At 53.6% G+C, this 24,820-nt stretch overlaps 1 protein-coding gene across 1 annotated transcript; it reads left to right on the top strand.

Moving 5' to 3' along the window:
* Positions 1-3,223: 3,223 nt before the first annotated feature.
* On the top strand, positions 3,224-24,037 carry LOC119929545 (NACHT, LRR and PYD domains-containing protein 3-like). The gene is made up of 13 exons (XM_038747717.1): positions 3,224-3,608; positions 4,244-4,539; positions 9,141-9,236; positions 9,432-9,488; positions 9,770-11,019; positions 11,066-11,523; positions 14,140-14,310; positions 19,599-19,769; positions 21,977-22,147; positions 22,616-22,786; positions 22,913-23,080; positions 23,210-23,257; positions 23,476-24,037. Exons 2-13 carry the CDS (start codon positions 4,248-4,250, stop codon positions 23,567-23,569), a joined length of 3,147 nt encoding a protein of 1,048 aa, XP_038603645.1. The 5' UTR covers positions 3,224-3,608; positions 4,244-4,247; the 3' UTR covers positions 23,570-24,037.
* The last annotated feature ends 783 nt before the right edge of the window (positions 24,038-24,820 follow it).

The raw sequence follows: 24,820 nt of genomic DNA, 5'->3' as shown, positions 1-24,820 counted from the left end.
TCCCCATTTTACAGATGAGGGAACTGAGGCCCAGAGGAGTGAAATGACTTGTCCAAAGTCACACAGCTGACAAGCGGCGGAGACAGGATTTGAACCCATGACCCCGGACTCCAAAGCCCGGGCTCTTCCCACTGAGCCACGCTGCTTCCCCAAGCAGAGGTAACCAGACAAGTCCAAGGAAAATACCAGGGGCCCAATTTGATCTCCACTTCGTATCAGTTGATCCGAAGAAGGCTTAAGATTCAGTTCCTCATGACGACCAGAGCAGCTCTTAGTGTCAGTCTGTGAGTCCTCTAGACTGCAAACTCCTCGTGGTCAGGGAACATGTCTAAGAATGCTGTTGCACTGTAGTCTACCAAGCGCTTAGTACAGTGCTCTGCAAACAGTAAGTGCTCGATAAACACCACCGATTGACCTCCAGGGAAAATAACCCATTGCATCAAATAACACTGCATGAAATAACCCATTTCTAGACTGTGAGCCCGCTGTTGGGTAGGGACCGTCTCTATGTGTTGCCGACTTGTACTTCCCAAGCGTTCAGTACAGTGTTCTAGCACACAGTAAGCGCTCAATAAATACAACTGATTGATTGATTGATCGTGAGGCATACTATTCGCTGGTCATTGATACTCGACTCTCTGATCCTGAGGTCCGGACTGGCCCGTGACGCATTGAAATATTTGACCAATTTCACACGCACTCTCTGTGTCCCACTGTCAAGTTTAAATGTCAACAAAAAAAGTCCCAAACACTTTCGTGCCCCAAGGTTGTGACATCTCCGGCGTTGAACGCTACATTCTCATGACTCATTTTTGGTGGACTGGGGCGGGTTCCCAAAGGACAGATTGTCAAAACCAGTGTTTTATGGACAAATGATCCTGGACAAGTGCTTGCAAAAACGGCCACTCAGGCTATAAAGTGTTGCTCCAAATCAATCAATCAATCGTACTTATTGAGCGCCTACTGTGTGCAGAGCACTGTACTAAGTGCTTGGAAAGTATTATAGTCAAAGGATACATACACACAAACACACACACACATATATACATATTATACACTATACATATAGAGAAGCAGCATGGCTCAGGGGAAAGAGCACGGGCTTTGGAGTCAGAGGTCATGGGTTCGAATCCCGGCTCCACCACGTCTGCTGTGTGACCTCGGGCAAGTCACTTAACTTCTCTGAGCCTCAGTTACCTCATCTGTAAAATGGGGATTAAGACTGTGAGCCCCACATGAGACAACCTGATCACCTTGTATCAGTGCTTTGCCCATAGTAAGCGCTTAACAAGTGCCATCATTATTATTATTTTACACACACATATATACATAGTATACACACATATGGTATGTGTTACGTTAGACTGTGAGCCCCATATGGGACAACCCGCTTACCTTGTATCCTCCCCAGCGCTTAGAACAGTGCTTTGCACATAGTAAGCACTTAACAAATGCCATTATTACAAGAGAAGCAGCGTGGCTCAGTGGAAAGAGCCCGGGCTTTGGAGTCAGTGGTCGTGGGTTCAAATCCCGGCTCTGCCAATTGTCAGCTGTGTGACCTTGGACAAGTCACTTAACTTCTCTGGGCCTCAGTTCCCTCATCTGTAAAATGGGGGTTGACTGTGAGCCCCCCGTGGGACAACCTGATCACCTTGTAACCCCCCAGCGCTTAGAACAGTGCTTTGCACATAGTAAGCGCTTAATAAATGCCATCATTATTATTATTATTATATGTTATACATAGGCATGTATATACTAGATGTAGGTATGTGTATCTGTGCATACATAGATACACGTACCTAAATACAGTCCCAACTAACTGGGAAACAATCACTGTCAACCCAAAGCTGTGGAGAAGAGTGTGTTATAGCTGCGATGTGATGAAGAATGAGAAAAGCTTTGCTAAGGCAGTGATCACAGAAAAAACGGGAAGCCCTCGTGTACTGGAAACCAGATAGGTAACATTCGCAGCCAGAAACGCTCTTGGCAAATTAAAACGACTATACATATGTGAAGCTACAAGACCCGTTCACTAATCTGAACTCAGGAAGGGAAAGGAATCAAAATCAAGAATAGCGTTTAAACCCGGAGACATTCTCTTCATAAGGCAATCTGATTGATTCCTACCACTTGCCCGCTGAGCAGCAATGTGGCCTAGTGGCTAGCGTACGGCCTGAGAGTCAGAAGGACATGGGTTCTCATCGTGACTCCACCACTTACCTGCTGTGCGACCTTGGGCAAATCACTTAACTTCTCTGTGCTTCGGCTACCTCATCTGAAAATGGGGATTAAGGCTGTGAACCCCACGGGGGACATGGACAGTATCCAACCGGATTAGCTCATATCTACTTCAGTGCTTAGTATAGTGCCTGGAACATAGAGAGTGCTTAATAAATACCATTTGAAAAACCCCCAAACCTTTCCAGGAATGCCAAACCATCAGCCAGCTCAGCACGCAAGCATTTATCAATTGATTTGCTTTCTATTCTCCCCCTCTTTCCTATATTGTATCTTTATTAAGATACCATTTATTAATGGTGGAGACCTGTTGTCTCCACCATTAGATCAGAAGCTTCCTGAGTACGTATCTCTTTAGCTTTCTTTCTGGTAAGTTCCCCGGTACTCTGTACAGAGTACTACACCTCAGAGATCAACTAATAGCGTTTTATTGGGTGTCTACTGAGTACAGAGCATCATGCTTGGGAGTTAGACGGCAAGATCCCTGCCCTCAAGCATCTGAAAAATTTAGCGGCGGGGACGGATGCTAAATACTTAGCGATAGGAGGAAATAGAGAATGGAAAGTTGGGTACGTGGATGACCAAGTGCTGAGCATGCGGGTCTCCTCCACGTTCGGCAGTACGGGGGTTGTGAGCACATTCGTGGAAGTGAATTCCAGGGAAGAGATTCACTTCGATATTTCGTATCTCTGCGGTGTCCTCTTTCCAAGGGGATTCAGAACACTTTTCCAATTTATTCCACTTCTATGCCCCACCCGCTGGCACAGAGAGCAGAAGCCAAGAGCCTGGTCCCCGGACAGACACAGGGACGAGAAACCAGGCTGAAGACCCTCCGCTTAAAGCCAAATGGTTGATCAGGAAGTTGGGTCAGCGGAGTGAAGAGTCCGACGTGTCGTGTCATTTGGGATTTCAGGGTTCAAGGCGCGTGACAGAATCCGGTCAGGAATCTGGGGATGAGACACCACAAGTGAAATAGGCACCAGGCATGAAAGAGGAAGATGGGGAAGTGAAAAAGAGGAAAGATCGTTGCCCAAGTGTTGAACACAGGAAATGTAAACTTCTCTCTAAAAGTGTCTTGTGGTCCCAGCGTCCTGAAAGGCCAAGTCCGGGTCCCCAACTGTCATCAGGCTAAACCGTCCAATCCGCTATCGATATTCAGTCCCAGCCACAGTTCTGCCCCTCGGCATTTCCCAAGAAAATCAAAGCAGCTTCTCCTAGTGGTAATCTTCTTCTTGAGTAACTCAAGCTGCGCATTAACTCCCAGGAATACATCCCCAGACAGAGGAGTCGAGAGAAAACAAGACTCCTGAGTATCTGTTATCAAAAAAGCTCGCATCTGGGTGCCTCTCCTCTTCCTCACGGCGTTGCTGGTATGTTGGCCTGGTTTTGAGTTTTTTTTTGAAAACAAGGATCTACCGAGTGGGATCGGTCCAGTGACTCAGGGGGCTTGGAGGGGAGAGATGCCATGCGTGCGATGGTTTTCTTTAACTCATTTGGGTATCCGGATGTGGAGGCCTAAGAGAACTCAGAGCAAGAGGCAGGCCAGAAAACTGAGCACAGGGCAAGAGGGCACGGAGAGAAATGAGCAGTAACGGAGCAAGGTTTGCCATCAGAGGTGCGCTCTGTAACCACTAGGTTCTTAACAGTAAATATAATAAGGATACTAATTTGCGGGGTACTGGCTATATGCTAAACACTAAAGTAGATACAATGAATGCGATCAGATCAGACACGGCCCCTGTCTCGCGTGGGGCTCGCAGTCTAAGGGGGAAGGAGAACATGTATTTCATCCCCATTTGACGGGTGAGGAATCTGAGGCTCAGAGAAGTCAAAAGTGAGTTACCTCAGGTCACACAGCAGGGAAGTGGCAGAGCCAAGATGAGAAGCGGGGCCTCCCGCCTCCCACTTTTGACCACACTGCTTCAGGTCTTGATAGTAGGGGTCGGAGGATCCCTGTGAGGTCAGTGATGCCCCCCGGCTGACCCGCAGAACTCTCATTCCCTAGCAACATGGCTCTGAGCGTCCGAGACCTTCTCACCCAAACCCTGGAGGATTTACTGGAGACGGAATTCAGGAAGTTTAAAGGGAAACTCTGTGAGATTCCCCTCTGGGACCCACCCGGGGGCCGAGGAGGTGCTGCCGGCATCCCCCGCGGGGCTCTGGAGAAGGCTGATCGGCTGACCACCGCCGACCTCATCCTGAGCTACTGCGGTTCCGGCTCGGCCCTGGACGTGGTGGCAAGAGTCCTGGAGAATATCCAACAGAGAGAGCTGGGGAACAGACTCCGGGAGAGAGCCCCAGGTAAAGAGGGCCGCTTCCGGAGGGGGCTCCCGGGAGGACCCACTGAGTCCCGATCGAGAGGGCCGGATCGCCGAGCTGAAGCCGCAGCATTCCGGGTCCCTGACCGAACCCGGGCTCCGCTCTTGTTTTCTGGGCAAGCATCGTCTCATTTATTGTCTCACAACCACCCCCACCTCCCTGCTCCGTTTCCTGCGAGGGAGCGGCCAGCCGGAAGCCTGGTCCCTCTCTAGGGGAAGTGGAAGCCGTAACGGACGGGATAGGATTCCCCGTGCAGAGAGTTTTCTTTACGGGTCGGGTGCCCATCTTCAAGGGATTTTAGAAGGTTGTCCCTAATCCGTTACAGACGGGATCGGACTCTCCTTGCAGAGAGTCTTCTTTACGGGTCGGGGTCCCATCTTCAAGGGACTTTAGAAGGTTGTCCCTAATCTGCAGCTAATCCCAAGGTAAAGATATATTAATGACTGACCAAGTCTCCAGGGCCAGTTTGGTCAAGCTAACCCAGACCTAAGGCTGAAGAAGAGCTGTTTTACTCAAGAGTTCTCCGGCCCTCTCTCGGGAGTTTGACTAGAAGCAGAGCGAGGGTGTCAAGGACACGGTGCGTAGCGATCTCAATTTTAAGATATCGGGTCTTCTGTTAAGATCACAGGCAAGTTAGATACTGAAAAGCCCAGAGCACTCCCCAAAAGAACATCAGGAGCCGCTGTTTGCGAAGGCAACTGCGGCAGTAACAACAGCGACAGAGGCCCCTGTAGTAATTATAATTACGGAGGCGTTGATAAGCACTTACTGAACGTCAAGCACCGACCCAAGCGTCGGGGTAGAGCCAAGACGATCGGGCCCGAGGCAGTCCCGTCCCACACGGGGCTCACGATCGAAGGGGGGAAGGAGGACGGGTAACGAAATCCCACTTTACAGAAGAGGAAACCGGGGTGCAGAGAAGTGATTTGCCCAAGGTCACAGAGCAGGAAAGTGGAGGAGCTGGGAATAGAACCCAGGTGCCCCAACTTCCATTCGTTCAATCGTATTTATTGAGCGCTTACTGTGTGCAGAGTACTGTACTAAGCGCCTGGGAACGGCAACAGAGACGGTCCCGACCCAACAACGGGCTCACAGTCTAGAAGGGGGAGACAGGCAACAAAACAAAACCTGTAGACAGGTGTCAAAATAGAACAAATAATTAAAGCCCGTGCCTGTTCCACTAGACCGCACTGCTCGTCGTTCCTTACCTGCTCGTTCTGCTGCTAAGCGCTCTGGTCTCTGGGTCGCTCGTCCCAAGCAGGTGTGTGTCTTAGAGGATTTGTGAACGTGCACGTGTTCGGAGGTCTTTTGACTCTGCCCACGTGTTGATGTTTGTATCGGTCTATCCTGTTTCCCCACCCTGCAGTTCTTCCTCCTTCTCTGGGCTTGGGGCCTATCGGCCCTTCAGAAGCCCCATCCCTGTCCTACTTTGAGCGCCGGAAAATATGAGCCCTCGGACAAGGGAGCAAAAACTAAAACACAAAACACAGTCATGGTCTTCTCTAGACAAATCAATCTATCAGTGGCCTTTACTAAGCGTTTGTGTGCACAGAACAGCATTTGGGAGAATATAATACAACAGAGCCGGTAGACATGCTCCCCGCTCACAAGGAGCTTATGGTCTAGAGACGGAAAATAAATCGCAGATATCGACCAATGGAGTTTTTTGAACCTAGAGCCCAGCCCAAGGCGTTTGAGAAAATACAGTACGACAGAGTTGGTAGACGTGTTCCTTGCCCACATGGAGTTTACTGTCTAGAGGGGGAGATAGACATTAAAAAAATAATAAATAAATTACAGGTATGTATGTAAGTGCTGTGGGACTGAGGGTGGGGCGGATAACAGGTATTTCAAGGGTCCAGGCGCTGCCACTTATCCGCAAGTCACTTCACTTCTCCGTGCCTCACTTACCTCATCTGTAAAATGGGGATAAAGACTGGGAACCCCATGTGGGACAGACTGTGTCCAACCCAATTTGCTTGTATTCACCTCAGCACTTGGTACGGTGCCTCCCTTAACAAACGCCACGATATTATTATTATTATTACGGATCGAAGCGCATAGATGACGCAGAAGGGAGAGGGAGTAGGGGAAAAGAGGATTTAGTTGGGGAAGGCCTCTTGGAGGAGATGTGATTTTAATGAGGCTCCGAAGGTGGGGAGAGTCATGGTCTGTCAGCTATAAAGGGGGAGGGAGTTTTAGATCAGTGAGAGGATGTGGGAAAAGGGTCAGCAGTGAAATAATAATAATAATAATGGTGGTATTTGTTAAGCGCTTACTATGTGCCAAGCACTGTTCTAAGCGCTGGGGAGGTTACAAGTGATCAGGTTGTCCCACAGGGGGCTCACAGTCTTAATCCCCATTTTACAGATGAGGTTACTGAGGCCCAGAGAAGTTAAGTGACCTGGCCAAAGTCACACAGCTGACAAGTGGCAGAGCCGGGACTTGAACCCATGACCTCCGACTCCAAAGCCCGTGCTCTTACCACTGAGCCACGCTGCTTCTTGGGAAGTGATGACTATCAAGGGCCTAAAGGGTAATATCCAAGTGCACAGGCGACACAGAAGGGAAGGGGAGCAGTGGAAATGAGGGTTGAGTCGAGGAAGACCTCTTGGAGATGTGATTTTAGAATTCCAGAAAAGTTTAGTTAGCCCACCCAAGCCGCATGTCGGCAGATAGGACTTCTTCCTGGCAAAACCTTCGACACCCGTGTTCTGCTCTGTGTTTTCAGCAAACTCCTCTGCCTGGGGTCTCTATGCATTATTACGATGATCATTATTGTTATTATTCTTGTATTCATTAAGCCCTTACTACGTGCCAAGCACCGTACTAAGCACCGGGGTAGATACAAGTTAATCAGATTGGACGCGGTCGCTGTCCCACTTGGGGCTCGCAGTCTAGGAGAGAGGACAGGCATTTGATCGCCGTGTTGCAGTTGGGGAAACTGAGGCACAGAGCAGTTAAGTGACTTCCCCAAAGTCACACAGCAAGCAACTGGCAGAACTGGGATTAGAACCCAGGTCCTCTGACTCCTGGGCCCGGGCTCTTTCCACTAGGCCACCCTGCTTCCCGCTTTCCGAAGAAGAGTCTTGCCTTCTATTTACCTGCTTCACTAACCCTGGTCTCTGACCCAGTTCTTGATGCACAATGGTTCGGTCTTCTACGACGCACGTGGGACTCACAGTCTAAGTAGGAGGGAGAACACGTATTTACTCCCCATTTTACAGATGAAGAAACTGAGGCACAGAGGAGTTAAGTGACAGCATTCGGGTGGCAGAGCAGAGATTAGAACTCGGGCTATCTGATTCCCTGGCCCATGCCCTTTCCACTAGCTCACACGGCTTCTCATCGATACCACTGATTGCATAAAAGAAATACTCAGTCCTCCAACAGTGTTTTTAAATAATAATAATAATAATAATAATTGGCATTTGTTAAGTGCTTACTATGTGCAAAGCACTGTTCTAAGCGCTGGGGAGGATACAGGGTGATCAGGTTGTCCCACGTGGGGCTCACGGCCTTAATCCCCATTTTACAGATGAGGCCACTGAGGCCCAGAGAAGTTAAGTGACTTGCCCGAGATCACACAGCAGACACGTGGCGGAGTCGGCATTCGAACCCATGACCTCTGACTCCAAAGCCCGTGCTCTTTCCACTGAGCCACGCTGCTTCTCTAAGAGGAGGAGCATCGACCCAGCTGCCAAAGAAGCCGGGGACTGTTTGGCGTTTGATTTTTCTCCCCCTCTAGGCTCAGTGGAAAGAGCCCGGGCTTGGGAGTCAGAGGTCATGGGTTCTAATCCCGGCTCCGCCGCTTGTCAGTTGTGTGACTCTGGGCGAGTCACTTCACTTCTCTGGGCCTCAGTGACCTCATCTGGAAAATGGGGATGAAGAGCGGGAGCCCCCCGTGGGACAACCTGATCACCTTGGAACCTCCCCAGCGCTTAGAACGGTGCTTTGCACATAGTAAGCGCTTAATAAATGCCATTATTATTATTATTAACATTATTACAGCGCTCCGCACCCCGTATGCGCTCGATAAGTACCACTGATTGCCCGATTGATTCGGTTAAATTCAGTGACTATGGCCTGAGTGATCCCAGAGCGACTGCACGCCAATGACGGGGTGAGAGGCTTCTTTCCGAACACAGCTCCTTTCCTTAGGAGATTTACAACTGAGTCGGAACCCGACCGATCAATTCGCGGCTGAGAAACCCGGGCCCTATGTCCTCCGAGAAAAAAACACCTCCCTAATCTGTCGGGTGGATGGAAATCGGGTCTGAAGACGCCCACGAAAGGAGTCGTGCGGGTGAAAGCGACGATTCCCAGTCGGTAGTCATTTTCAATACTGCTCTCATCTCGACCGTAAAGGACCGAGAGTCCCTAATAAGCGAGGCTTCTGCAGCAGTCCGGCCTCAGCCCGATATCGGAAAGGCTGATCCGTCCCGCGCCGACCCTTCCCGGTGGTCAGTGTGGACGGGAAGTCGCCCAAGGACCCAACCGTTCGGGAGAAGCGGTTCCGAACGGCCGGGAAAGGGAAAGCCGGGTCCCGAGGCTGAGCCGGTCCTGCCTTGTCTGCTTTCTAGAGGCCCAGTGCTCCCCAGCCGGCCTGATTTCCAGCTTGAGTCTCCAAAAGAGGACAAGCAAAGCGAGCGGCGTGTCCCCCAGTGCCTCTTTCTCAGGTGGCCTTGGGAGGGAGGGAGCGGGACTGAGAGGGATTGGGGGGCGGGGGACAAAACCGGGGACGGCCTCGGCCCCAAACCGCTTCCCAGCCGAGGCGGGGGGCGGTGAGGAAGGGGAGCCGGGGTTCCCGATGGGCGGGTCGCTAGGCATGGTGGGGAGGAAGCCATTTCACACACCACGCTTCCTCCTGCCAGAAGCAGCGGTGGCTCCCGACTCCGGGCAGAGGTCCAGAAGCAAAAAGAGAGCAAGTTGTGAGTAACCCACCTAGAATCTCCAAGTGGCCCCCGCCGGCTCTCTCCCTCCCATCCTTGCCACGTCTGGCATCACCCCCAACCCGACCCCAGGGCCCGGGCCGGGCAGCCGGGCACCGCGTCCCGCCTGTCCGCCCGCAAGGCCGCACCCGCTCCTCCCCTCGGGAAACTAATCTTGCCCGGACCCCCCGAGCGGGGTGCCCCCGGGGATGTGGGAGGGCCCCGGGGGAGGATCTCTCTGGCCCCCGGCCCAGTCTCCCGCCCCTGGGAATGCCGCCTAGGGAAAATCTCCCAGGAGATGTACCGCTCCGAGATCCGGCACAAGTACGAACGTGTGAAGGACTACAACTCCCTGCCGGGGGCCTGGCGCTCGCTGGAGCAGCACTACGTGGCCCCGCTGATCATCCGCCGGTGCCGCCCGGCCCGCGAGCGGGAGCAGGAGCTGCTGTCCAAGGGCCCGAGGCACCTGGAGCTGCTGCGGCTCTGCGGCGAGGGCGGCTCGGCCCGGGTCCGCCTGGCCCACCTCCTGGACGGGCCCGGGGGCCGCCGGCCCCTCACCGTCGTGCTGCAGGGAGCGGCCGGCATCGGCAAGAGCTACACGGCCCACAAGATCATCCTGGCCTGGGCCTCCCAGCGGCTCTACCACGACCGCTTCGACTGGGTCTTCCTCTTCAACTGCCGGGAGCTGGGGGTCGAGCCGCGCCCGCGCAGCCTGGCGGACCTGGTTCTGACCGACTGCCCGGCCCTCGGCCCCCACGTGGGCCAGATCTTCTCCTGCCCGCAGAGGCTCCTGTTCCTGCTGGACGGCTTCGACGAGCTGCAGCCGCCCCGCTCCCCGGAGGAGGATGAGAGGGAGGAGGGAGAGGAGGGCGGGGAGGAGGCGGCGGGGCGGCGGGCCGAGGCGGCCGTCCACAGGCGCCGTCCCGCCGCCGCCACGGTCAGGCTCCTGCTGCGGCAGCGGCTGCTCCCGGGCTGCCTGGTGGTGGTGACCACCCGCCCCTCGGCCCTGGAGCAGCTGGAGGGCTGCATCCGGGCCGACGTCCACCTGGAGGTGCTGGGCTTCTTGGAGCCCGAGCGCCAGGCCTTCTTCGGCAGGTTCTTCGGCGACGCCAAGCGGGGCCGGGAGGCCTACGAGGCCGTGCGGGGCAACGAGGCCTTGTCCACCATGTGCTTCGTGCCCCTGGTCTGCTGGATCGTGTGCACCGTGCTGCACAAGCAGCTGGAGAAGGGGCAGGGCCTGGACGGGCTCCAGACCACCACGCAGGTCTTCCTGCACTTCCTGAGCATCCTGCTGCGGTTCCACCGCCGGCCGAGGGCCAGGGCGCCCGCCGACTCCCTCCTGGAGCAGCTGGGGACCCTGGCGGTCCACGGCCTCCTGACCCGCAAGGTCATGTTCGACCGGGAGGACCTGGAGGCCCACGGGCTGCCCACCGCCGCCCCGCCCACCATCTTCCTGAGCGCCGTCCTCCGCCAGGGCGTGACGGTGGACACGGTCTACAGCTTCGGCCACATGATGCTCCAGGAGCTGTTCGCCGCCATCTTCTGCTTCTTGCCCGGCCGGGGGGGCTCGGCCCGAGCTGGGGCTCGCCCACCTCCTGGAGGCGGGGCTGCGGGCGGAGAACGGCCACCTGCTCCAGGCGATCCGCTTCTTGTTCGGCCTCAGCCACCCGCAGTGCCAGGCCATGCTGAGGCAGCTCCTGCCGGGCCGGGCCGCCCTCACGCCCTCCCCGGAGGGGGCCCTGCTCAGCTGGGTGCAGCGTTCGGCCGCGTCTCCCCGGGCCGGGCATCCTCCCTTCCTTCTGGAGCTCCTGCACTGCCTGTACGAGTGGCACTGCGACGGGCTGGTGGGCCAGGTGGCCGGCCAACTCAACGTCCGCTTCCTCCTCTTCCCCCTCAAGCGGAGTGACTGTCTGGCCCTGGCCTACTGCTTGGGCTGCTGCCCTTCCGTCAGCTGCCTGCACCTCTACTCCTGCGGCCTGGACCAAGGGGATATCCGTCTGCTGCTGCCTGCCCTCAGCAAGTGTCAGACCCTGCAGTAAGTCCCGGGGTGGCCACCCGGCCCGATCCATCCATCGATCGTACTTATTGAGCGCTTACTGTGTGCGGAGCGCCGTACTAGGCCCTTGGGAAGTCCAGGTTGGCAACATACAGGGACGGTCCCTACCCAACAGCGGGCTCACGGTCTAGAAGGGGGAGACGGAGGACAAAACCAAACATAGTAACAAAATAAAATAAATAGAATAGGTATGTACAAGTAAAATTAAAAAATAAATAGAGTAATAAATACGTACAAACGTACATACGTAGATACAGGTGCTGTGGGGAAGGGAAGGAGGTAAGGCGGTGGGGTGGAGAGGGGGAGGAGGGGAAGAGGAAGGTGGGGGCTCAGTCTGGGAAGGCCTCCTGGAGGAGGTGAGCTCGGGGGGGTCGCGTAACTAGTCAGCATGCCAGAGTCTCGTTTGTTATCGGAATTAACCAGACAGATCGCTCCACCAACTAAGAACGGCTCCTCTCTCCCTCTCCGAGGCACGGTCCTCTCCGGCGGTCCCGCCCCGGCCCCGCTCGCCGGCCCTTCCCTCCGGCCGGGGAAAGGAGAGAGATGGGGATGGGGATGGGAGGGAGAGGGAAGCAGCTCCTCCTTTTAGACTGTGAGCCCGCTGTTGGGTAGGGACCGTCTCTATATGTTGCCAACTTGGACTTCCCAAGCGCTTAGTCCAGTGCTCTGCACACAGTAAGCGCTCAATAAATATGACTGATTCCCCCGTTTCCACATCGGGCACCTGCAGAGCCTCCCAGCCTGCCATCCGCTTCCCGCTCCCCCTTGGACAGCTTCCCGGAGAAAGGCAGGGAGGGACAAGAGTGAGGGCCCGGGATTTCACTTCGGAGAAATGGGCCCCACGTTTTAACAGTGAATAATGATGGTGTCTGTTAAGCGCTTACTATGCGCCAAGGCCTGTTCTAAGCCCTGCGGTAGATACAGGTTAATCGGGTCGGACTCAGTCCTGCCCCACACGGGGCTCACAGTCTAAGTCGGAGGGAGAAACGTTCCTTGGGAGAAATGGAGCTTGCGTCCCTGGCCTGGGGGACAATTATGGGACCCTTCTCACCGCTATCCTAGGAAAAGAGAAGTAGGAGGTGAAACTGGGACAATTCCCCATTCAGTCCAGTCTACGGGAAGCCCGACTCCCCAAAACGGGATTTCCTTTTCGTCCTCCTCTGCTATTCCTCCCGCCCGGCCCCGAATCCTGAATTCCAAACTGCAACTCCATTTTTGAGGTCTGGCCAGGGAGGCTTCGCCTCTCCTGGAGCTCAGTGGGTTTCTTCATTCATTCATTCATTCATTCACTCAATTGTATTTATTGAGCGCTTACTGTGTGCAGAGCACTGTACTAAGCGCTTGGGAAGCACAAGTTGGCAACATATAGTGACTGTCCCTGCCCAACAGTGGGCTCACAGTCTAGAAGGGGGAGACAGAGAACAAAACAAAACTTATTAACAAAATAAAATAAATAGAATAAATATGTACAAGTAAAACAAATATTCATTCATTCATTCATTCATTCAATCATATTTATTGAGCGCTTACTGTGTGCACAGCACTGTACTAAGCGCTTGGGAAGCACAAGTTGGCAACCTCTAGAGACGGTCCCTATCCAACAGCAGGCTCACAGTCTAGAAGGGGGAGACAGAGAACAAAACAAAACATATTAACAAAATGAAATAAATAGAATAAATATATACAAGTGAAATAAATATTCATTCATTCATTCATTCAATCGTATTTATTGAGCGCTTACTGTGTGCAGAGCACTGTACTAAGCGCTTGGGAAGTCCAAGTTGGCAACATCTAGAGACAGTCCCTACCCAACAGTGGGCTCACAGTCTAGAGGGGGAGACAGAACAAAACAAAACATATTAACAAAATGAAATAAATAGAATAAATATGTACAAGTGAAATAAATATTCATTCATTCAATCATATTTATTGAGCGCTTACTGTGTGCACAGCACTGGACTAAGCGCTTGGGAAGCACAAGTTGGCAACCTCTAGAGACGGTCCCTACCCAACAGCGGGCTCACAGTCTAGAAGGGGGGAGACAGAGAACAAAACAAAACATATTAACAAAATAAAATAAACAGAATAAATCTGTACAAGTAAAATAAATATTCATTCATTCATTCAATCATCATCAATCGTATTTATTGAGCGCTTACTGTGTGCAGAGCACTGTACTAAGCGCTTGGGAAGTACAAATTGGTAACCTATAGAGACAGTCCCTACCCAACTCACAGTCTAAAAGACTTCGGTGCCTCAGTTCCCTCATCTGTAAAACGGGGATGGAGACGGTGAGCCCCACGTGGGACCACCTGATTACCCTGTATCTACCCCAGCGCCCTACCCAACAGTGGGCTCACACTCTAAAAGACTTCGGTGCCTCAGTTCCCTCATCTGTAAAACGGGGATGGAGACGGTGAGCCCCACGTGGGACCACCTGATTACCCTGTATCTACGCCAGCGCTTTGAACAGTGCTGGGCCCATAGTGAGCGCTCAACAAATAGCAACGTTGTTGCTATTAGGGGAAGGGAGTACCTCCTCTCACGCTTCTCTCTTTCTCTTCTCCTCCCTCTCTTCCGTCCCGGGCCCTCCAGCCTGGGGCTCAGTGATATCCCGTCCGGCCTCATGCGGGAGATCGGATGCGGTTTCTCCCCCAAACAGAGCGTCACCAGCGTCCTCCTCCAAGGCCTCGGTCCCAACAATTCCTCCAGCCAGAAGGAAACGGTGTTCAAGGTCTCGGCTCTCTGGGGCTCTCGGCCGTGCAGGTGAGTGCCCCCGGAGCCGGGAGGGTCCCCGATAGCCCAGCTCGTGTCGCCTCGAAATAATCACAATAACCGTGCTATTTGTCAGAGCGCTCGCTCTTTGCAGGCTCTGTACTAAGCGCCGGCTGCGGTGTTTACAAGCTAACCGAGTTGGACGCGCTCCCCGGCCCGTGGAAAGAGCCCGGGCTCGGGAGTCAGAGGCCGTGAGCTCTAATCCCCGCTCCGCCAATTGTCAGCTGGGTGACTTTGGGCAAGTCATCCTCCTCATCCTCATCAATCGTATTTATTGAGCGCTTACTGTGTGCAGAGCACTGTACTAAGCGCTTGGGAAGTCCAAGTTGGCAACAGAAGTGAGAAGTCACTTCTCTGGGCCTCGGCTGCCTCATCTGTAAAATGGGGATTAAGGCTGTGAGCCCCCCAGTGGGACAACCTTATCACTTGGCATCCTCCCCAGCGCTTAGAACAGTGCTTTGCACATAGTAAGCGCTTAACAAAAACCAAAATTATTATTAGGGGCTCACACTCAAACCCCATCTTACGGATCATAATGATGGCATTTGGAAATAATGATGGCATTTGTTAAGCGCTTACTAAGTGCAAAGCACTGTTCTAAGCACTGGGGAGGTTACAAGGTCATCAGATTGTCCCGCATGGGGCTCACAGTCTTAATCCCCATTTTACAGATGAGGGAACTGAGGCCCAGAGAAGCTAAGTGACTTGCCCGAGGTCACACAGCTGACAACTGGCGGAGCCGGGATTTGAACCCATGACCTCTGACTCCAAAGCCCGGGCTCTTGCCACTGAGCCGCGCTGCTTCTCGATGAAGTAACAGATGAAGTAACTGAGGCCCAGAGAATAACAATAATAATGATGGTATTTGTTAAGCGCACACTATGTGCAAAGCACTATGGCCTGGGATCACTCAGGCCACAGTCACTGAATTTAACTGAATCAATCGGGCAATCAGTGGTACTTACTGAGCGCTTACGGGGTGCAGGGTGCTGTAATAATAATAATGGCATTTTTTAAGCAAAAATTATTATGATTATTATTATTAGGGGCTCACACTCAAACCCCATCTTACAGATGAAGTAACTGAGGCCTGGAGAATAACAATAATAATGATGGTATTTGTTAAGCGCGTACTATGTGCAAAGCACTATGGCCTGGGATCGCTCAGGCCACAGTCACTGAATTTAACTGAATCAATTGGGCAATCAGTGGTACTTATTGAGCACTTACGGGGTGCAGAGTGCTATAATAATAATAATAATGGCATTTATTAAGCAAAAATCATTATGATTATTATTGTTAGGGGCTCACACTCAAACCCCATCTTACAGATGAAGTAACTGAGGCCCAGAGAATAACAATAATAATGATGGTATTTGTTAAGCGCGTACTGTGTGCAAAGCACTATGGCCTGGGATCACTCAGGCCATAGTCACTGAATTTAACAATCGGGCAATCAGTGGTACTTATTGAGCGCTTACGGGGTGCAGAGTGCTATAATAATAATAATGACATTTATTAAGCACTTACTATGTGCAAAGCACTGTTCTAAGCGCTGGGGAGGTTGCAAGGTGATCAGGTTGTCCCACGGGGGGGCTCCCAGACTTCATCCCCATTTTCCGGATGAGGTCACTGAGGCCCAGAGAAGCGACTTGCCCAAAGTCACACAGCTGACGGTGGGCGGAGCTGGGATTTGAACCCATGACCTCTGACTCCCAAGCCCGGGCTCTTCCCACTGAGCCACACGCTGAGAAGTGAAGTGACTTGCCCAAGGTCGCACGGCACACGGGTGGTGGAGCCGGGATTAGAACCCATGACTGCCAGGCCCGCTTAAATGGCTCCCTGACTCAGTCGCCTGGACCTGATGGAGAAATTGGGAAACCCCTCTCTAAAGGCAACTACTACTGCTGCTGGCTACCCCCATGGGGGGATCAGGGGAGGGAGATAATACTAATACTAATACTAATACTAATAATATTAATAATAATAATAATAATAATGGCATTTATTAAGCGCTTACTATGGGCAAAGCACTGTTCTAAGCGCTGGGGAGGTTACAAGGCGATCAGGTTGTCCCATGTTGGGCTCACAGTCTCAATCCTCACTTTACAGATGAGGCCCAGAGAAGTGAAGTGACTTGCCCAAAGTCACCCAGTCCACAGGTGGCGGAGCCAGGATTTGAACCCGTGACCTCGGACTCCAAAGGCCCGGCTCTTTCCACTGAGCCACGCTGCTTCTCTACTGAAGCATGAGTCTCATCCCCTTTTGAGGGGGGACATAGAGGAAAGTCACCATCTGACGTACCCGCCTCGGGTTCGGTGAGAGGAAAAGCCGCGTGGCCTAGAGAGGAAGAAGCGGCGTGGCTCCGCGGAAAGAGCCCGGGCTTTGGAGTCAGAGGTCGCGGGTTCGAATCCCGGCAGTGTGACGGCCCGGAAGCCGGGAGTGAGGAGTTCTTGCTGGATGCCGTAGGTTGACAGGCAGCCACTGGAGATTTTTGAGGAGGGGAGTGTCGTGCCCAGAGAGTTCGGCTGCTGTGTGACCTTGGGCGAGTCACTTCACTTCTCTGAGCCTCAGTTACCTCATCTGTAAAATGGGGATTAAGACTGGGAGCCCCCGGGGGACGACCTGATCACCTTGTATCCACCTTGTATGTTTTGCACATAGTAAGTGCTTAATAAATGCCATTATTATTATTATAGCACCCTGCACCCCGTAAGCGCTCAATAAGTACCACGGATTGCCCGATTGATTCAGTTAAATTCAGTGACTGTGGCCTGAGCCATCCCAGGCCATAGTGCTTTGCACATAGTATGCGCTTAACAAATACCATCATTATTATTGTTCTTCTCTGGGCCTCAGTTACTTCATCTGTAAGATGGGGTTTGAGTGTGAGCCCCTAATAATAATAATAATTTTTGCTTAATAAATGCCATTATTATTATTATAGCACTCTGCACCCCGTAAGCGCTCAATAAGTACCACTGATTGCCCGATTGATTCAGTTAAATTCAGTGACTGTGGCCTGAGTCATCCCAGGCCATAGTGCTTTGCACATAGTACGCGCTTAACAAATACCATCATTATTATTGTTCTTCTCTGGGCCTCAGTTACTTCATCTGTAAGATGGGGTTTGAGTGTATCCCCCTTGTATGCTTAGAACAGTGCTTGGCACATAGTAAGCGCTTAACAAATGCCATCATTATTATTATTAGAGAGACCTGGATTCTAATCCCCACTCTATCACTTACCTACTGGATGACCTTGGCCAAATCCATTTCCCCGGACTGCCGTTTTCTCATCTATAAAACAGGGATGAAATTCCTGTTCTTCCTCCCCTCTCTCTTCGACTGTGAGCCCCATGTGGGACTGTGTCTGAACCGATCGTATTGTATCTGCCCCAGTGCTTGGTGCTTAGAACAGTGCCTGGCACATAGTAAGCGCTTAACAAATGCCATCATTATTATAACAATAATTCTAATAAAACACTATTATAACAATAATGATGGCATTTGTTAAGCGCTTACTATGTGCCAAGCACTGTTCTAAGCGCTGGAGGGGGATACAAGGTAATCAGGTTGCCCCACACGGGGCTCACAGTCTTCATCCCTATTAAGATGAGGTAACTGAGGCACAGAGAAGTGAAGTGACTTGGCCAAAGTCACACAGCTGACAAGGGGCGGAGCCGGGATTGGAACCCATAACAATAATAATAATGTTGGTATTTGTTAAGCGCTTACTATGTGCCAAGCACTGTTCTAAGCGCTGGGGTAGATACAAGGTAATCGGGTTGTCCCACGAGGGGCTCACAGTCTCTGTAACTATTTAATGCCTGGAAGTAAATGTTGCGATTTTGTACAGCAGCTCTATCATCATCAATCGTATTTATTGAGCGCTTACCGTGTGCAGAGCACTGTACTAAGCGCTTGGGATGTACAAGTTGGCAACATATAGAGACAGTCCCTACCCAACAGTGGGCTCACAGTCTAAAAGACTGTATAACTATGAGGAATTACAAAGACTTTATGCCCTATCTTTAGTAAGGTAAAGAGCTTCTCTTTAGGCTAATTTAATCGTTATGCTTCACAATCTAGGGCAAAATCCTTTCAAGATTTATATTTAAAATTGATCCCGTACCATCCTGTGCATCCAGCTTTACTTCTATTTATGCTGATGACTTGACACCTGACCACAAGTTTTGCTTTGTTGTCTGTCTCCCCCTTCTAGACTGGGAGCCCATTGTTGGGCAGGGACTGTCTCTAAATAATGATGATGATGATGATGATGGCATTTGTTAAGCGCTTACTATGTGCAGAGCACTGTTCCAAGCGCTGGGGGGTGGATACAAGGTGATCAGGTTGCCCCTCGCGGGGCTCACAATCAATCCCCATTTTACAGATGAGGTAACTGAGGCTCAGAGAGGTTAAGTGACTCGCCCAAGGTCACACAGCCGTCATGTGGTGGAGTGGGGATTCGAACCCATGACCTCCGACTCCAAAGCCCGGGCTCTTTTCACTGAGCCACGCCCATTTGTACTTCCCAAGCGCTTGGTCCAGTGCTCCGCACACAGCAAGCGCTCAATAAATACGACTGAATGACTGAATGAATCCCCATTTTCCAGATGAGGGAACTGAGGCCCAGGGAGGTGAAGTGACTTGCCCACTTCAAAGCCGGGATTTGAACCCGCGGCCTCTGGCTCCCAAGCCCGGGCTCTTTCCACTGAGCCGCGCCGCTTCTCTGACATTAGAAAAAGACCTCGCACAACGCTTCCCGCAAAGAGGCCGGACACTGAAACGCTCCGTCTAGCTCTCTCTCACGACGCCTCCATTTGAAGCCTGTTTCCTTGCCGTCTCCGGCCTCAGTTGGCCCGTTACTCCTTGAACAGGGCAGCTCAGCCCCACCCGAGACGGCTCTTGTCCTTCATCATCATCATCATCATCATCAATCGTATTTATTGAGCGCTTACTATGTGCAGAGCACTGTACTAAGCGCTTGGGAAGTACAAATTGGCAACATCTAGAGACAGTCCCTACCCAACAGTGGGCTCACAGTCTAAAAGGGGGAGACAGAGAACAAAACCAAACATACCAACAAAATCAAATAGAATAGATATGTACAGATAAAATAAATAAATAAATGGAGTGAAAAATATGTACAAACATCTATACAGGTGCTGTGGGGAAGGGAAGGAGGTAAGATGGGGGGATGGAGAGGGGGACGAGGGGGAGAGGAAGGAAGGGGCTCAGTCTGGGAAGGCCTCAGCTGTATCGTTGTCCCCACAGCCTGAGGGTCAGTAACGTGGCCAAAGAGACCACGCTGGAGCTCTGCTCCTGGGCCGTCCGCGCCCACCGGCCCCGGGAGGTCACCCTGCAGGGCACTCAACTCTGCGAGTCCAGCTTCCGTCAGCTCTGCAGATTGCTCCGCTTCTACCACGGCAAACTGGAGACGCTCAGGTACGTTAGGACCGGGGGGTCGGACGGGGCGGGGATGCAGAGCCCGGCATAAGTTCGAGGTCAAACGGCCCGCCAGCCGGATGCATCTCGGGCCGGTATTCCCCATCAACGTACCTCGGGACAGACCCCAGCTCCGACCTCACCTCTTCCTGCAGACTCCTTGGACGGGAAGAGTGATGTCGATCGAATGATATATACTGAGTGTTGACTATGTGAGGAGCACTGAACTACGGGCTTGGCAGAGTATGATACAACAGATTTGTTGGTAGACTCAAAGAGCTTACAATCTCCAGGAGACAGGCGTGAGGATAAATGGTGGACAGGGGAAATAGTAGGGAATAAGGATGTTGACATAAGTGCTATGTGGTTGGGGTGCGTATCAAGGCCTTGGAAGAGCTGGTGTCTTCCTTTATAAACTCTCCATGGCCAGGGATGGTGTCTACCAAATCTTGCACTGTACTCTGACAAGTGCTCAGTCGAGTGCTCGGCACACGGTAAGCGCTGAATGACTACCCCTGCTCTCTCTCCCTCCCTCCAGGCTCGTATCTCCTGCCGCCTTCAGGACATCTCCATCTGGATGTCTGCCCGCCATCTAAAACTCAATATGTCCAAGACTGAGCTCCTTATCTTCCCTCCCAAACCCTGTCCTCTCCCTGACTTTCCCGTCACTGTTGACGGCACTACCATCCTTCCCGCCTCACAAGCCCGCAACCTCAGTGTCATCCTCGACTCCGCGCTCCCGTTCACCCCTCACATCCGATCCGTCACCAAAACCTGCCAGTCTCACCTCCGCAACATCGCCAAGATCCACCCTTTCCATCCAAACCGCTACCCTGCTCGTTCAATTTCTCATCCTACCCCGACTGGATTACTGCATCAGCCTCCTCTCCAATCTCCCATCCTCCTGTCTCTCCCCAATTCAATCCATACTTCACGCCGCTGCCCGTAGCATCTTTGTGCAGAAACGCTCTGGGCATGTCACTCCCCTCCCCAAAAATCTCCAGTGGCTACCAATCAACCTACACATCAGACAAAAACTCCTCACTCTCGGCTTCAAGGCTGTCCATCACCTCGCCCCCTCCTACCTCACCTCCCTTCTCTCCTTCTACAGCCCAGCCCGCACCCTCATTCATTCAATCGTATTTATTGAGTGCTGTGTGCAGAGCACTGCGCTAAGTGCTTGGGAGAGGACAATACGCGATAACCCTGCCATCTCCCTGACTTTCCTGTCACCGTAGACGGCAGTACCATCCTTCCCATCTCATAAGCCCGCAACCTTGGTGTCATCCTCTACTCCGCTCTCTCGTTCACCCCACACAACCAATCCGTCGCCAAAACCTGCCGGTCTCACCTCCGCAACATCGCCAAGATCCGCCCTTTCCTCTCCATCGGAACCGCTACCTTGCTGGTTCAATCTCTCATCCTATCCCGACTGGATTACTGCATCAGCCTCCTCTCTGATCTCCCATCCTCCTGTCTCTCCCCGCTTCAGTCTATACTTCACTCTGCTGCCCGGATTATCTTTGTACAGAAATGCTCCGGGCACGTCACTCCCCTCCTCAAAAATCTCCAGTGGTTGCCTGTCAACCTACTAATCAAGCAAAAACTCCTCACTCTCGGCTTCAAGGCTGTCCATCCCCTCGCCCCTCCTACTTCACCTCCCTTCTGTTCTTCTCCAGCCCAGCCCGCACCCTCCGCTCCTCTGCCGCCGCTGACCTCCTCACCACACCTCGTTCTCGCCTGTCCCGCCGTCGACCCCCGGCCCACGTCCTCCCCCAGGCCTGGAATGCCCTCCCTCCGCACATCCGCCAGGCTAGCTCTCTTCCTCCCTTCAAAGCCCTACTGAGAGCTCACCTCCTCCAGGAGGCCTTCCCACACTGAGCCCCCTTTTTCCTCTCCTCCTCCCCCTCCCCACAGCACTTGTATAGAGTTGTACAGATTTACTACTCTATTTTATTAACGACGAGCCTATAGCTACAATTCCATTTATTCTGTTTTGACCCGTCTACATGTTTTGTTTTGTTGTCTGTCTTCCCCTTCTAGACTGCGAGCCCGTCGTCGGGTAGGGACCGTCTCTATCTGTTCCCGACTTGTATTTCCCAAGCACTTAGTACAGTGCTCTGCACACAGTAAGCGCTCGACAAATGCGATTGAATGACTACCTCTGATCAATCGATTCTTTGGGTTCTTGGTTCCTGCCCTTTTAGGATCTCTGGGAATCTCCTCACCAAGGGCTGTATTCCTGACCTCGAACTGCTTGTCAGGGCCAACCCTGGTCTGACCCACCTGGACCTGAGCGGGAACAGCCTGGGAGACGAAGCGGTCGCCCTTCTCTGTGCCCACCTGGGGGCTGCTGACAGGCAGCTCTGCCACCTCAGGTACGTGGATCCCGGGGAAGTACCGCAACCCTTCGGACACACTCGGGATCAGGCCCCGGAGAAGCTTCCCTTCCCACGTCACCTTCCCTCTTCCCAGATCCAGGGAGAGGGGTGAGTGGGGGCTCAGGAAGGCTCCCTTCCCTTCCACGTTCCCTCCCTTCCTCCACCACCAGCCGCTCTGGAAGGCCACCACCTCCTGGCAAATGCTGGAGGTATTCCACCATTAAACCCGCCCCAAAGGCCTCTGGAACAAATGCCAGGGCCCGGAACCAAGCCTCCCCAAAAGACTGAAAGGTCCCAAACCTGGGATGTCCTGGATTCCAAAGCTCCCTCCTCTCTCCGACGCTGAGCACCCAGGCTTCGCGGGCAGTCGGTGTCTCGGTGTCCCCGCCAGCGGGTTGGGGGTCGGAGGGTCCTCTCCCGTCCGCCGGCTCCAGCCCCGGGCCGCTTCTCCGGCTCCTCTTCTAGTCTGGTGGAGAACGGGCTCACGCAAGAGTGCGTCCCTGCCTTATCGTCCCTGCTGTCCAAACTGCCAGCCCTGACCTGCCTCAAGCTCGGCTTCAACTCTCTGGGCGACCCAGGACTCCTGATTCTGGCTCCAGCCCTGAGCGATCCGACTTGCGGCCTACTCAAACTGGAGTGAGTAGGCAGGAAGGCCGGCCGGGCGGGGTGGGGGGCTCCCGACCCTCCAAGGCCCTACGGGTACGGGAGGGCAGGCCAGGGCGGGCCTCCCCCCACGATCCCTCAATCCTCTGCTTCTTCTAGCCTGGAAGCCAACGGCCTTACAGATGCCTGCATGCCCACCCTGGCTCAGGCCCTGGCTCGGAATCAGACCCTGGAGGCGTTGATCCTCAACGGCAACAAGCTGAGCACTCTCAGCATCCCTCACCTGGACACCATCTGGAGGGAGGCCACTCAGCTCTGCCAGCTCGAGTGAGTGTGGGGCCGGGGAGAGGGGAGGCCCGTTGGGTGGGACGCTCCTTCTCACTCACCCCGATTAGGAGGGAGTGGAGAAGAGGGGCGGCCGGAGGCCAGCGACTCTCCCCTCCTCTCCTCACACAGGCTCCTGTTTAACCAGATTCCCTCGACTACCAGGGGACGCTACTCCATGTAAGTGCCCCTTCGAATTTGATTTCCCTTCTGATTAAGAGTCAGAAATCCCCTCCTTCAGGGCTCAGGCAGAGCCCGGGGCTGATGTCACCACAACCCCACACTCGAGGGAGGCCTGGGAGCCGCCCCCCGCCTCACCCGCAGGAGATCCCGTGTCTACGACCAACGGCGGGCACCGGGCCCCGTGGGCGAGGCTCTTGCCCGTGATCCTCCCACAGGTATTTTAATCCTTGTGGCAAGAAGCCCCGGGAGCCAGCTGTGGTCGGCGAGGCCGCGAGCGGAGGAGCCCCGGAGGACGGGCCCGCTAAGTGACCGGTGCTGGGACAACGCGGGGCCAGGTCGGTCCCTTCCCCGCAGGAAAAGGCCGTGACCAAGGGCCGGGTCCTGGCTCTGTGTCCCACCTGCTGCTGAACGGCCGGTCGGTCTCTCGCCTCACACGCTGCCTCAGTTTCCTCAAGGCAGCCTGGGCTCCAGTTAGTGGAATGTGGAGAAGGAGGGAGGGAGGGAGGACAGCCCTACTACCTTCCCCACCAACGCTGGGCCCTGGAAAAGCCCAGGGCCACCGCACCCAGCCCGTCACAACCGCAGAAGGCGCAGAAAGGGCCACGGTTGATCTGTCCTGCGGACGGCACGTAAGGTTGAGCGCTGCCCCTTCTCCCCCCGGCACCCCGCATCTAACTCCAGGAGTCATCACCATCAACTTTATTTAGAAAAAATAAAAGGCCAAGGGAAGGATGGGGGAGAGCTGGCTACACATTCCACTTTAATACATAAAAAAAATAGACGCATTTTGCTTCTTTTTTGTCAGAGCCTCGGAGAGAAGGGAAGGGAGGGCCCGGCCGTGGGAGAGGAGAGGGAGGCCTCTCGTCTCCGCCCTTTCTCCGTGGCCTAATACTAGCCTCAGCCAATACTGGAAGCAAGAGGAAGGGAGGAGGGAGGGGCCTCCCCATCCTCTCCCCTCCACCCTGGCTCTGCCACCTCCTCCTCGACTCCCGATCGGATTTCCGAAAGCAGGTGGGCAAGATGGGGAGGGGAAGAGAGGGAGGGCGAGAGCTGCATCCTTCCCCTCTCCTTCCCCCACCCAGATGCTGCTAGGACTACAGCCCCCCCCCTCCCTCCCCGCCCCCCAACATGATGTGCAGGTGGGATGTATGTGTGTGTGCATGAATGTGTGAGTGTGTGTATGTATGCGCATGCACGCGTGTCCCCTCCTTCTCCCTCTGCCCCCCATGTGGGCCTGGGCCCGGGTCCCTGAGAAGGGGTCAGAGAGCGAAGAGGACAACAGGGGATGCGGGCCTGGTCCCCCTTTCCCTGCCCCCATAGGCCAGGCTGGGGGAGGGGAAGGGAAAGAGGAGGGAGTTGGGGGTGCCAGATTCCCACAGATTTTTCCCTCCTCCGAGCTGGTTGAGAGAGAGAGAGAGAGAGCGGATAGTGGCAGGAAGGGCTTGGCCCTATCCCGGGGGGAAATTAACGGGGTTGGCTAATGGCTGCTAGGGAGAGGTGAGGAATGGGGGGAAGTCACCTCCCTCACTGCCCCACCTCAGCTTTTCCAGTGTATCACAA

This window comes from Tachyglossus aculeatus, chromosome 6 (assembly GCF_015852505.1).
Source record: "Tachyglossus aculeatus isolate mTacAcu1 chromosome 6, mTacAcu1.pri, whole genome shotgun sequence".
NCBI classification, from domain to species: Eukaryota; Metazoa; Chordata; class Mammalia; order Monotremata; family Tachyglossidae; genus Tachyglossus; species Tachyglossus aculeatus.
Note: the sequence above shows the minus strand (reverse complement) of the source record. Positions and strands in the feature narration are given on the sequence as shown.

Coding starts and splice junctions, on each gene's coding strand:
- LOC119929545 (XM_038747717.1), top strand. CDS start 4,248: ATGGCTCTGAGCGTCCGAGACCTTCTCACCCAAACCCTGGAGGATTTA. Junction 9,489..9,769: donor AAGCAAAAAGAGAGCAAGTT/GTGAGTAACCCA, acceptor AATGCCGCCTAG/GGAAAATCTCCCAGGAGATG. Junction 23,258..23,475: donor ACCAGGGGACGCTACTCCAT/GTAAGTGCCCCT, acceptor ATCCTCCCACAG/GTATTTTAATCCTTGTGGCA.